The following is an 11,701-nucleotide window of genomic DNA, read 5'->3' as shown; positions in this document are numbered from 1 at the left end:
GGGTTTTATCCTCATTATATTAGTATAGTCTATATTACTGTAACACCCAGAAGCAGCAACCCCACTATGCACTCCAAGGAGTCACTGTATGAACATCCTGGCAGGAACAAATGAAGTCCTCAGAATAAAACAGGGCAGAAAAAAAGGCAGGGAGACAAGGAAAACACAGAGTTCAAGGGACTTCCCAAAGGAGACAAAGCTGCTCAGTGACACAAGAACCACCTGTGGGCCTGATTTTTCCTTGTCCTGGATCTTGTGTCTCAATTTGCAGCTGTGCATTTATACTCCCTCATTGTCGCTGTGGCACCATTCTTCTTTCCATAAAATCACTGTAAAACATGTGACACACACAACAGCCCTTTCAACTTGAGCAGCTCAGAATTAAAGATGTTATAAATAAAAGTTGGAAAAGTTAGCTTTCGCATTAATGAATAATAGTTAATTAGTTTGTGTTATTAATTAAAATTTCAGAATTAAACAATTAATCGGAATTATAAAAGTTAAACCTTCCAAGTTGTACTACTGCTACACTGTTCAAATGTTCATATTGAAGTTAAGCATTAGTCAAACGTTCAAGTTAGACCTAAAAAGTTTAAAATGTGTTATAAAATTATATTCTTTTAACTTATCTGTAAATTAAGTTGTGCTTCAATAGAGGAGAGAAGGTCCAGAGGAACTTTCCAGTGAGCTATGTTTAGAAACCAACTGTTGGCCTACCAGCAAACTCCACAGCAACGCTGAATTTTAATGAGGATCTTTCCCGCCAAAACCCTGATGACGTCACCCTGAAGAGACTGACGCCCCTGAAGCAGACGAGCGATTGGACAAGAGACTTTACCAATGGAGTACATCGAAACATCATCCCTAAATTTAAACCAATTAAACGCACTCTTACATGGACCTCGGGGGAGGGACAGTGAGCGGTGATGGGAGGGGCCATGGGGGTACAAAACTCTGTGTCACAGCCTGGAGAAGTGTGTGCTTGCTTGGGAGGAGGGTGAGGAATGCTCAGTACTGTGGGTGCTTTACCTGGGCTTTATAGCTGATTTAGCTTACAGTGTCTCTAATCGTTGTGACCCAGACAAGTAATTTGAATAAGGGAATTTGGCCTGTTCACTTAATAAATTAAATTATAAAATCTAAATTGAGGGTGGCCTCATTCTGACAAAAGACTTCAGCGATTTCCACCACATATAGAATGATTTCCCCCCCTCCCTGAGAATACAGTATAGATGCAGATCTAGGCACAGCCCTTGCTACTGCACATGCTCCATCTGTCTTTAATCCTTTTCATGCTAATGCATCTCAAAATGCCCCAGACTACAAGCCCGTACCCCTGAATCAGCTGTTCTCTAACACCTGTCTTCAGTTCAGCTACTTTGTCCTGCTGACCAACACCACATTAGGGGATCACAAAATCATTTAGGTTGGAAAAGATCTCTGAGATCCATCGAGTCCAACCTATGACAGAACACCGCCTTGTCAACCGGACCACAGTCCAGTTGACCCTGGGTAGTTCATTCCAATGTCTAATCACCTTTTCTGTGAAGAAAACTCCTCCTGATGTCCGCCCTGAACCTCTGCTGGTGCAGTTTGAGACTGTGTCTCGTCTCTGGTTCCCTGGGAGAAGAGGCCGATTCCCACGTGGCTACAGCCTCCTTTCAGGTAGTTGAAAAGCACTAAGGTCACCCCTGAGCCTCCTTTTCTCCAGGCTAACCCCACCCAGCTCCTGCTGGGTCTGCTGCCTTCTCCAGTTTCACCCGTTGGTTAGCAGCGGCTGTTTCAAAACCTTCTCCAGTTTCACCTTTTACACCTGTTAGGTGGCTTGAACCTAAAATGGCGCCACTTGTGTTTTCCCTGCGCTGTGTAAACTCCCGATGTGGAGACACGGCGGGAGCTTCCCTGGCGGAGGGAAGGCAGCTCCCCGTGCCCGCAGCCCCGCCGCGGGCTGCGCCCTCCGCCCCAGGGGCGGCGCTGTCGAGCCGCGCTGCCGCTCCGCCCCCGCCTCTGTGGTGCAGCCGGGCCCCGGAAGCGGCGGCGCAGCGATGGCGGCGGACGGGAGGGCCGCGGTGGCCGAGTTGCAGGCGGAGGGGGAAGCGGAGGGCGGCGGCAGCGAGCCAGAGGGCGGCTTCGGGCAGCTGCTGGAGGAGGAGGAGGACGGGGAGGATAACGGCTACGTGCTGTACAGGTACGGCCGCGGCGGCGTCGCGGCACGTCACGGGGTGGGGGGCGTGGAGCGGCGGAGCTGGGGCCGGAGGAGTGGGGAGCTTGTGGGAGGGGCAGGGACACCTTTCACTTCACCAGGTTGCTCGGGGCTTTATCCAACATGGCCTTGAGCACTGCCAGAGCTGGTGCATACACAGCTTCTCTGGGCGACCTGGTCCAGGGTCTCACCACCCTTACAATAAAAGAATTTTTTCCTAATGTCGAACCTAAGTTTCCCCTCTTTCAGTTTGTACCCATTATTTCTTGTCCATCATTACAGTTTCTGACGGAAAATCCCTCTCCTGCTTCCCTGTAGGCCCTTTTTTAGATCCTGGAAGGCTGCTCTGAGGTCTCCACCCAGCCACCAGTGGGGTTGGTGGACAGCCCCACCTTTCTCAGTATGTCTTTGTAAGGGAGGTGCTCCAGTCCTCTTTTCAACGTCGTGGCCCTCCTCTGGACTTGCTCCAACACTTCCATGTCCTCCTTATGTTGGGGACACTTTTACCTGTTTATATGCTGTGGTACAGACAGTAATGTAGCTAAAATAGTAGTGACTGTTCAGAGCAAGGATGTGTACTGGACACAGGTTTGTGCATGTCATGGTTTGAGTAGCATATTGTGCTTTTCAGAACCATTGAAAAAACAAAAGTATGTATTTACAGGGACAGGAAGGAATGGGCCGATATTGAACCTGTACCTCAAAATGATGGGCCAAATCCTGTTGTTCAGATCATCTACAGTGAAAAATGTAAGTCTTAAATATGTTCTGCCCTTACCATTGTTGAAACAAGACTTCATTTTTTGGATAACATTTTCTAGAGTGATACTGTGAAGAAATTAATTTAATTAATTGTGTTATGGTGCTTGTGTGTGGTGTTTTTACCAAGCATTTCTGAATCTGAATCTTCACCTGAGATATTAATAGCCAAGGTTCTCCTTTAAAATTGTATGGCTTAAGAGGTAATACAGCAGACAGTGTGGTTCATGTCACAAGGCATTTCCAGCCCACAAGTGGAAGCAAAACATGAAGCTCCTGCAACTGGTGAAGCAGTGTGAGTAAGCAGCACAGAACTTTTATGATTGTTTTTGATATTATTCTGATGGTGTATTGCTCACATACTTGTGCAGCTTTTTGGTGTGCTAGTATCATGCACAGGTCTCAGTTGCAAATGCTGTCAGAGCAATAGGTAGCTATCGTTTCACAGAGGTATGTTTAGAATACAGAAAACAGGAAGGAATTTCAAAAGATTATTAACCTTATCCCCTACTCAGGCCATTGGCTAAGATGCTATTTTCTATTTAGTCCGAGATGTCTATGATTACTTCCGGGCTGTTCTGCAGCGGGATGAGAGAAGCGAAAGAGCTTTCAAGTTAACAGCAGATGCCATTGAGTTAAATGCTGCAAACTACACAGTATGGTATGTAATAACTCTGGGATTATTTCTGTGGTCATTCGACTGCCTACCTTTTAAGTCTTTACTATTTTGTTAGTTGAATTAGGACATGCCTACTTGAATTTACACAGAAGAGTAGCGTAGATTTCCAGTGAGCTTCCAAAGAAAGCCTTTGTTCAGTATTTCCCATGCTTCACTTTGATTCAGTGGTTTTCATTCGTCTTTAAGGATATTATCAGTCAAGGACAGGGCTAGCTACAAAAAGGACTTTTCTGTTTAAAATTAGAACATTTACCTGATAATGTGGCCATGGCAAAATGCTGAAGATGCGCTCAGTTGACTTCAAGAAGAAGCATAAAATCATGACAGCAGCTAATTTGTATATTTACTAAATAGTGCATTTTAAAAGATCTCTCAGGTTACCGTTCAGTTAGGTAATAAATAAACAGTGAATTTCTGATACTCAGAGTAGGGCCTTTTAACTCACAAATGCTAACAAGTATGTCTTGGACATCTTTATTCCACTAATTTCCATAAAATCAGAAAGTGTACATTGTTTCAAGCACAGAAGTCTTAGTTTCCACGACAAAAAACTAGCATGGGTACAGGTTAACTTGAACATGATTGCTACTATCTTAGATAATGTACTGTTGTAACCAGTCATATTCTAATTCTCCGCTGTTCAATAATTGAATGCCCTTTAACAGAACTAGATATGTGGTTGAGGATTTTGCATTAGGTTTTGGTTTTTTGTACTATTTTTAGCTCAATATCATTTACAAGAATTGTGAACAAAGGTGATCCTATGTTCTTCTCTGTAAATTTTAGGAAAGTCCTTTTGCAGTGTTCAAATGCTTGACTTTTAAAAATACAGGCATTTCCGGAGAGTCCTCCTGCAGTCTTTGGGAAAGGATCTCCATGAGGAACTTAAGTACATTACAGCTATCATTGAAGATCAGCCAAAGAACTACCAAGTCTGGTAAAATCGTGCTTTCTTTTCAATTCCTAATGTTTTTATAAATTGGCTATCAGTTATGATGGAGGAATTAAATGGAATTGCATCATGTCAAAGTTTCTTTCAGATACTTGTTCTAAGCATATGATTATGACATGCTAAGCAGGTCTTGTTTTCTTGTTAAAATTAAGTTTTAAACTGCCAAAATAAATCTGACAGGTAAAAAAAAAAAAAAAGACTTGTGAAAAGGCAACCAAGAAAACAAATAGAAGTTAATATTTTTTCTTTTATTGTGTCTTGGAGTTTGCCTGCCTGTTGTTGGGTTTTTTTCTGAAATGAATGGGAATAAGCAAAAGAGCAGTATTGTTATTACAAGAGAAATTACGCAGTACTAGAAAATTTTACTTTGCTGAAGACTTTGACCATGAGTGTGGAAGTATATTGTTTCAGGTGAACATTACTTGTCTAAAATGAGGTGATTTGCCATTGTGTATGTGTGGTTAGAATTTTTTATAATGTAAATATGCATCATACGTTTCTCAGAGCCAAGTGAAATGTTCTGCTATGCTTAATTTGAAGTACTTAACTAGTGGGTTTTTTTCCTAAGTGGTACAGTTGCTATAAGCTGCTTTAATACACACCACACAGTCACCAAAAAAATTTAGACTTTTCTTCTTGTCATTAGGCATCACAGGCGGGTGCTGGTTGAGTGGCTGCAGGATCCATCCAGAGAGCTTGAGTTCATAGCTGACATTCTTAACCAAGATGCCAAAAATTACCATGCCTGGCAACACAGACAATGGGTTATTCAGGTATTGTATCCACAGAACTCTTGATTCTTTAAATAACCTGGCAGAGGTTAGCTATAAACTTGCCTTTTAGGAAGTGAGTTCAAAAAATTGGATTGCTGTCTACTAACTGTTACGTGTGTGTATTTAATGTTGAACTAATACCTTTGCATACCACTGCATAGTGTAGCATGTTCCTAGTGTACCTGTACTTACTTTTCTTTGAACTTTGTGTTGATTTCTTCAAAAAATGCTCTATCTGATGTTCAGGCAACTTAGGAATGAGGAGAATTTAAAATAATATTTATAACGAGGAGTATTTAAAAAAAATAAAAACTTTTGATTGTGATACTCTCTCTTCTCTTTCTATAGGAGTTCAAACTATGGGACAATGAACTGGACTATGTAGACCAGCTTTTGAGAGAAGATGTGAGAAACAACTCAGTTTGGAACCAACGACACTTTGTCATTTTCAACACCACTGGCTATGATGACCCAGCAGTCCTAGACAGAGAAGTCCGGTTAGTAATGCTATTCAGGCTCACGTTAAACAGTCTCCATTACATGAAGGCAAAGGAATACTTTCACCATCACCCTGGGCTTTGTTTCCTGGTTTTTGTTCACTTCTGGGACTAACACTCATGGTTAGCAGATCAAGTGTTAGACTGAAGCAAGCTCTGCTTACCCTGGGCAAGTTACTATCATGCATCTGTTTTCCTGACCTGCTGTTTATTGTGCAAACAAAACTTTGGGGTTTATGGTGAACTAGTTATAGTGGGACAATCTGCAGAAAATCTGTGACACTGTTGTGCTGTTCATCAGTATTCTACCCCTAGAAAGTTTGGGAAAAGAGGCCCTCTTCAGTTCTGGTGCCTGCAGCACCTCCCCCGCTTCCTTCTTCACTGACCTTGGTGTCTATGGAGTTTTCCTCTCGCATGTTCTCATTCTGCTCTTGTCTGGCCACAAATAAAACTGGGCCACCACCTTTGTTTTTCTTTCTTCTTTAGTATGTTACCATGAGGTGTTACCATCATTTCCAATAGGCCCAGCCTTGGCCAGTGGCACATCTTTCTGTGGAGCCACCAGAGATTGGCTCTGATGGACATGGAAGAAGCTCCTGGCAGCTTCTCACAAAACCCACCCCTGTAGCCTCCCCCACTACCAAAAACCAGGCCATGCAAACCCAATACAGTAATGTGGACACAGATTGTAGGAAGAGGAGTTGCTTTTTTTGAGGAATTTTATGCAGCTGGAAAAACAAAGGAGCTTTCAGGAGTATGTGGTTGGCACAAAGAGAACTACTTCTGTGAGATGGCTAGTTTTCAGGAAGAAGAGCTTTGTGCTCACTGCTTCTAGGTTGCAGGTTTGTAACTGAAGACAAACTGGGCTTCTAGATGTATTTTACTGCTTGTGGTGGTAAAAGAAGCTTCTTCATATGGTTTTCACATCTCAGATTGCTGATTAGGGTTGATGGTTATGAGAAGGTATTTATCAAAAGTGAAGAAGCAATTAAAATAAGGTATTGCAATTTTTATAGAGTTATTTTTCAGAAGAAAGACTCAATCTCTGAATAAGTCCTTTGGTACATTATTCCTAGAGGATCCCAGCACTCACCATCTTTCATGGTTGTCTTTGCAACCTTCTAGAAGTTGTACTTCTCTTCCAGTTCATAACCTTCCTGTAGATGAATGAATCTGTACCATTTCCATGACTTAGACTTGGATATCTTCAACTTTTTCTCTCCAGAGTTTAGTCTGGGCATCCTCCCTTGATCTTCTCAAGATAATTGGATACCATCTTAAGAACCAGGCTGGCTAAGGTTAAGACTTCCCAGATGTCATCAGAGAACTGCTTATTGGTAGATAAACTTGGTCTTTGTCATAGTGACTGCAGAATGTTAAAAGAGTTAGGATTGTGGGTATTTTTTTTAGTACTCCTGATACAACTTTTTATCAGTATCTGCGGCCTCTGAAAATCATCAGATGGCTGGTTATGCTGGGAAAAGCCAGAAGATAAATCTGTTTTGTGAAGATGAAATGTGGCCTTGTGGTTGTACGGGAGGTGCCTTTTGTTGCTTTGCTTTTATAGCAGTTGTCTCACTGTTACTTTCACAGAAGTGCTGCAGACGGCTATGTGAGCTGAAAGCTCAAGCTCTGCCTTTCTGTGGGTTTGCTTGAGTGCAGCCTCATGGAAAACGTTCTGCAAATAGGTACAGAACATACCGCTTGCAGTCATATTAACAGAGCTCAGGTACTCTGGCCATTTTCAGCCCCTTGCCATTGCTGGGCATCAAGACAAAAGTTACTCCTTTAGCATACCAGGAGTGTATTACGTTGTTTCTCAGTGTTACCGCTAATAATTTTGGGAACTGACTCATTATTGTATGAAGTCCAGCAAATTGAACACTTAAATCTTAAAATAGTTTTCATAGTGTCTGCCTCTTTGAGACGCCTGGTGATTATCTTCTGAGCCATTTTTGATCTACTGAGCTGAGATGATCTGCAAAAAGAGTGAAGTCTAGGCTAGAGAGATGTATTTGGAATCTTCTGAGCACATTCAGGTAACTTCTAACTGCATTGTTACTTTGGTTGCATTCATGACCTGTTATCTTCTTATTGCAGGTACACTCTTGAGATGATCACTGCAGTGCCACATAATGAGAGCGCTTGGAACTACTTAAAAGGGTGAGGTGTATTTCTCCATGAGACAAAAAGAGTATCTGTAGAAGGTGTCTGATGCCTACTTCTTAATTGAAAATAACTTGTTGCTGTTTGTTCTAATGTAGTGTGCTTAAGCATGCAGGCAAATACTATCACAAGGTGTTATTATATTATAACTTAATTTCTTCGTAAATTTTCACTAAGCTTCTGGCCCTGTAGTTTTGTGGAAGGACTATGGGTACTTCTCATGATTTTAAAAACTTGACTTGTTATGTTACTGTGTTAAAAAGCATAGACAGGAAATAACAAACATGCTTTCAGTCTAATTTATGTTCAGTTGAACAAAAACTATACCAGCTTATTACAACATGAGGCTGTACTAGTGCTGTGTGCTGCTTACTTTCTGACTTACTTGTATTTGCAGCCTGATTTCAAAACTAATCTCCAAGTAAAGGAATCATAACAAAAACACGATTACTCACACCAGATTTCCCACTGCCACGTGTCAAGCCTATTAACCTCTCTTCTAGGATTCTACAGGATCGTGGTCTTTCTAAGTATCCAAATCTGCTGGAGGAACTGTTGAATTTACAGCCCAGTCACAGTTCACCCTATCTGATTGCCTTTCTTGTGGACATATATGAAGACATGCTAGAAAACCAGTGCGATAACAAGGAAGAAACACTGAACAAGGCACTGGAGGTAGGTTTTGAGAGCTTGGTTTTTCTTCTGAGGGATTCTGTCTGTTCCTGTCTGGTTTTATAGCTTGACAAAATGGGATTGATTTTCATAAACAGAGCAGGTTATTTGTTAATCACAAGAGGTCTATGAAGAGTTTAACACAAAATCCAGACAATCACAAGGATCTCCTGAATTTAAATATAAGTAATAACTTGCCAGTTATGAAATTACTCGTAAGTTTTCTTCATTTGGTAGTGAAGGAAGGTCTCTAATACCACATGCAGAAATAAGATGATGTTTGAACAATTGAAGAGTTTTGGATGTTAACTTTTAGCATGAACTCACTCTCTTCTCTGTAGGTTAATGAATTTTTCTCAGAATATCCATTTCCAAACCTCTATTGAGCTCCTTTGGCCCTTCTTAGCCCTTTCTAAGAAAGGTGGCAGAATTAGCTTATGGCCAGCAGGCACTGGGGGTATCAGTAAGAAATGTCAGGCACCACTTCCTACAGAGCATAAATTACTTCTGGCAATGTTGTGTATCTCTCAGAGCTTCATACTTGGATGGTCCTTGGTGCAGTTTGTAGTGTAGTTTTTACAAGAACACTTTGCATTCACTGTGGCACAGACTGGAACTCAATGTAATTAGAGCTGTAGTTTTGCCTGGAGTCTTTGTGTTCCAATGTTACTCTTTCTCAGCATTTTTCCATTGTGTTCCAGGACCAGATTGTAAGTAAGTGCAGTTGTACCTCCTAGATTCATATCCCCTTTATACTATTTCACTGATTTTGACTTCTCTATTTAGGCATCAAAGCTCCTGATTTCTTAACTCCATTTCACTGAGCAAGGCCGTGTCATCTGCATAATAAAAGGGAATTTACTAAAACATTGGTAGACAGTGTTCATACTGTGTAAAGTTTACACAGCCTGTCCTGTAAGTAGGATTGACTTCTACTGTGCTGCTTACCGAGATCAAAACAAAAAAAAACCCTGAACACGTAGAAGTATTTGCACCAACTTAACATAGCATGAGAGAAGGTTACTGACTTGCGTGGAGAACCCTTTTGGGACAGTCTGCTGAGGGAAAAGAGAAATAAAATATCTCTTGTCAGTCCATCAAGAGTACTGAAGATTCAAGAGAAGTGGTTTGCAGCCTGTTGGATGACTAAAAGACATTCAGGGTTCTCAGGAAGTATACTGTGCTTCTACTACAGGCTGAATAAGGTTGGCATGGATGATGAGTGGTAGGCATGGAAATGAGTCAGAGGGAAGCTCTTACAACTGAAATGGGGCTGGAGGGATTTTTGTGCAGTGTCAGATTGGTTGGCTACCAACTGGGATTGTCATCAGTTTGATGTCATTGAACAATTACAAGTCCTGCAAATAAAACAAATGTTGCAGAGAAACGTGTTTCTAATACTGTCTGAAATATATGTTGTATGCATTTTATAGTGAAGGATTCCGTAAGCTTTTTGGTATAATGCTCCAATCTCTCATTTTTCTTCCATAGTTGTGTGAAATTCTGGCTAAAGAAAAAGACACCATCCGAAAAGAGTACTGGAGATACCTTGGAAGGTCCCTTAAGAGCAAGCACAGTTCAGGCACTGAACAAAGCAGCACAGTGACAGATAAACAGCAGTAACTGAAGATGGAAGAAAACAGTGTTAAGCTCTCAAGCTGTTCTAAAGCTGTACTAAGTAGGGTCATCAACAAGTTTAAAGTCCAGTTGTCGGTATTGCAATGAAAGAGGAGTGCAGACTGCTGTATAGTCCTGGGTTGCTGCTGCTACTGGTAATACCTCTAGTTTCAGTCAAGAAATGTATTAAGGCTTAATTATTGAAATGTACCAAGTAAAGGTTTTAGTTCCTAACTAAAAATACATAAAGCTATACCTTACTATATTGGCAGTGCTCAGTTAACAGTTGGCCTTGACCTTATAGAGGTTTTTTCCAACGTAAATTACTCTATGATTCTGTGAAGCACTAAAACCATTTCTGGCTTACCCACTTGTGGTTCCTAGCTCTATCTCATCAGATGCTGCAGTAATGACTGCAGGTAACTTAGCTATAGGGGATATAAAGTAACCTGGTTAGTGCAAGTAGGCACTGCAGCTGTTGCCTTACGTGGGAGCAGCTGTGTGACACTGTCAGCCTATGCTGTTGTATGCAACTAACACCAAGTGTAATTTTGTAATAAAAATAGATAACTTAGAGCATTTGTCTGATTTTTTTTAGTGTGTTTCTTTTGCTCCTTGTAAGTGCATAGTTTGTTCTTTTCAGATGCTAATAGAGATAAAATATCCCCTTGTATGTATTGGATTCTATTGCATTGAGATGTTTTTTGCACTGGAGTATTCTTACCCCAGAAACTTTCAGTACACTTGATATGTTCTGTGGAGCCCTGAATTCTTACCTGCACAGACAGGAAAAATGCTTTGAGGATCCTGGGGGATGTGTATACCTGCACCAGAAAAATGCATCTACCCTGTTTTCAGTAAATGCCTATTGTAAGCTGTGATCTTATAGAGTGCTTGTCTGATATGAAATATTTTATTGAAAATGATCATAAGGGGATGTTAACAAACAAATGCTGGTATTTATTCCGTAATATGCAGTTTTTCTGACACTAAACATTAAAAGGTGTTACTGTGATTAAACAATAGTGGAGATTATTTTTTAACACTTGAAATTCTTTAATTCAATGCACTCTTCAAATTTAAAACAACTCACATATATACGAAAGCTATGTAATTTTGTAGTGGTTTTGCTGCATTCTCAGCAGTAGAGAAAACATTTTTTTAATGATATGAACATTCAAAACAGACATGGACTTCAAACTTCTGGAGATATGTTACCTGGGGGGTTTTTTCTGTTTTCGTTTTTTTGGGGGTTGGGTTTTTTTGGATATGTTTGGGGGTTTTTTACCACATTTGAAACCGTAGTACAAAGCAAAAAGTGTGTTTCTACCCCTATGAGTTGTTCCTAATTGCAACTGTACTAAATATGGAGTAGTGAACAGC

General features: G+C 40.9%; 1 protein-coding gene across 1 annotated transcript; it reads left to right on the top strand.

Annotated features, from left to right (window-relative positions):
• The first annotated feature begins 2,019 nt into the window (after positions 1-2,019).
• FNTA (farnesyltransferase, CAAX box, alpha) lies at positions 2,020-10,894 on the top strand. The gene is made up of 9 exons (XM_048292299.1): positions 2,020-2,188; positions 2,868-2,953; positions 3,509-3,623; positions 4,474-4,578; positions 5,240-5,366; positions 5,715-5,863; positions 7,964-8,026; positions 8,533-8,704; positions 10,193-10,894. The coding sequence occupies exons 1-9, from the start codon at positions 2,046-2,048 to the stop codon at positions 10,322-10,324; spliced, it is 1,092 nt and encodes a 363-aa protein (XP_048148256.1). The 5' UTR covers positions 2,020-2,045; the 3' UTR covers positions 10,325-10,894.
• The last annotated feature ends 807 nt before the right edge of the window (positions 10,895-11,701 follow it).

This window comes from Corvus hawaiiensis, chromosome Z (assembly GCF_020740725.1).
Source record: "Corvus hawaiiensis isolate bCorHaw1 chromosome Z, bCorHaw1.pri.cur, whole genome shotgun sequence".
Taxonomy (NCBI): Eukaryota; Metazoa; Chordata; class Aves; order Passeriformes; family Corvidae; genus Corvus; species Corvus hawaiiensis.
This window is presented reverse-complemented; position numbering and strand designations above follow the sequence as displayed.

Coding starts and splice junctions, on each gene's coding strand:
- FNTA (XM_048292299.1), top strand. CDS start 2,046: ATGGCGGCGGACGGGAGGGCCGCGGTGGCCGAGTTGCAGGCGGAGGGG. Junction 5,864..7,963: donor GTCCTAGACAGAGAAGTCCG/GTTAGTAATGCT, acceptor TTCTTATTGCAG/GTACACTCTTGAGATGATCA. Junction 8,027..8,532: donor GCTTGGAACTACTTAAAAGG/GTGAGGTGTATT, acceptor CCTCTCTTCTAG/GATTCTACAGGATCGTGGTC.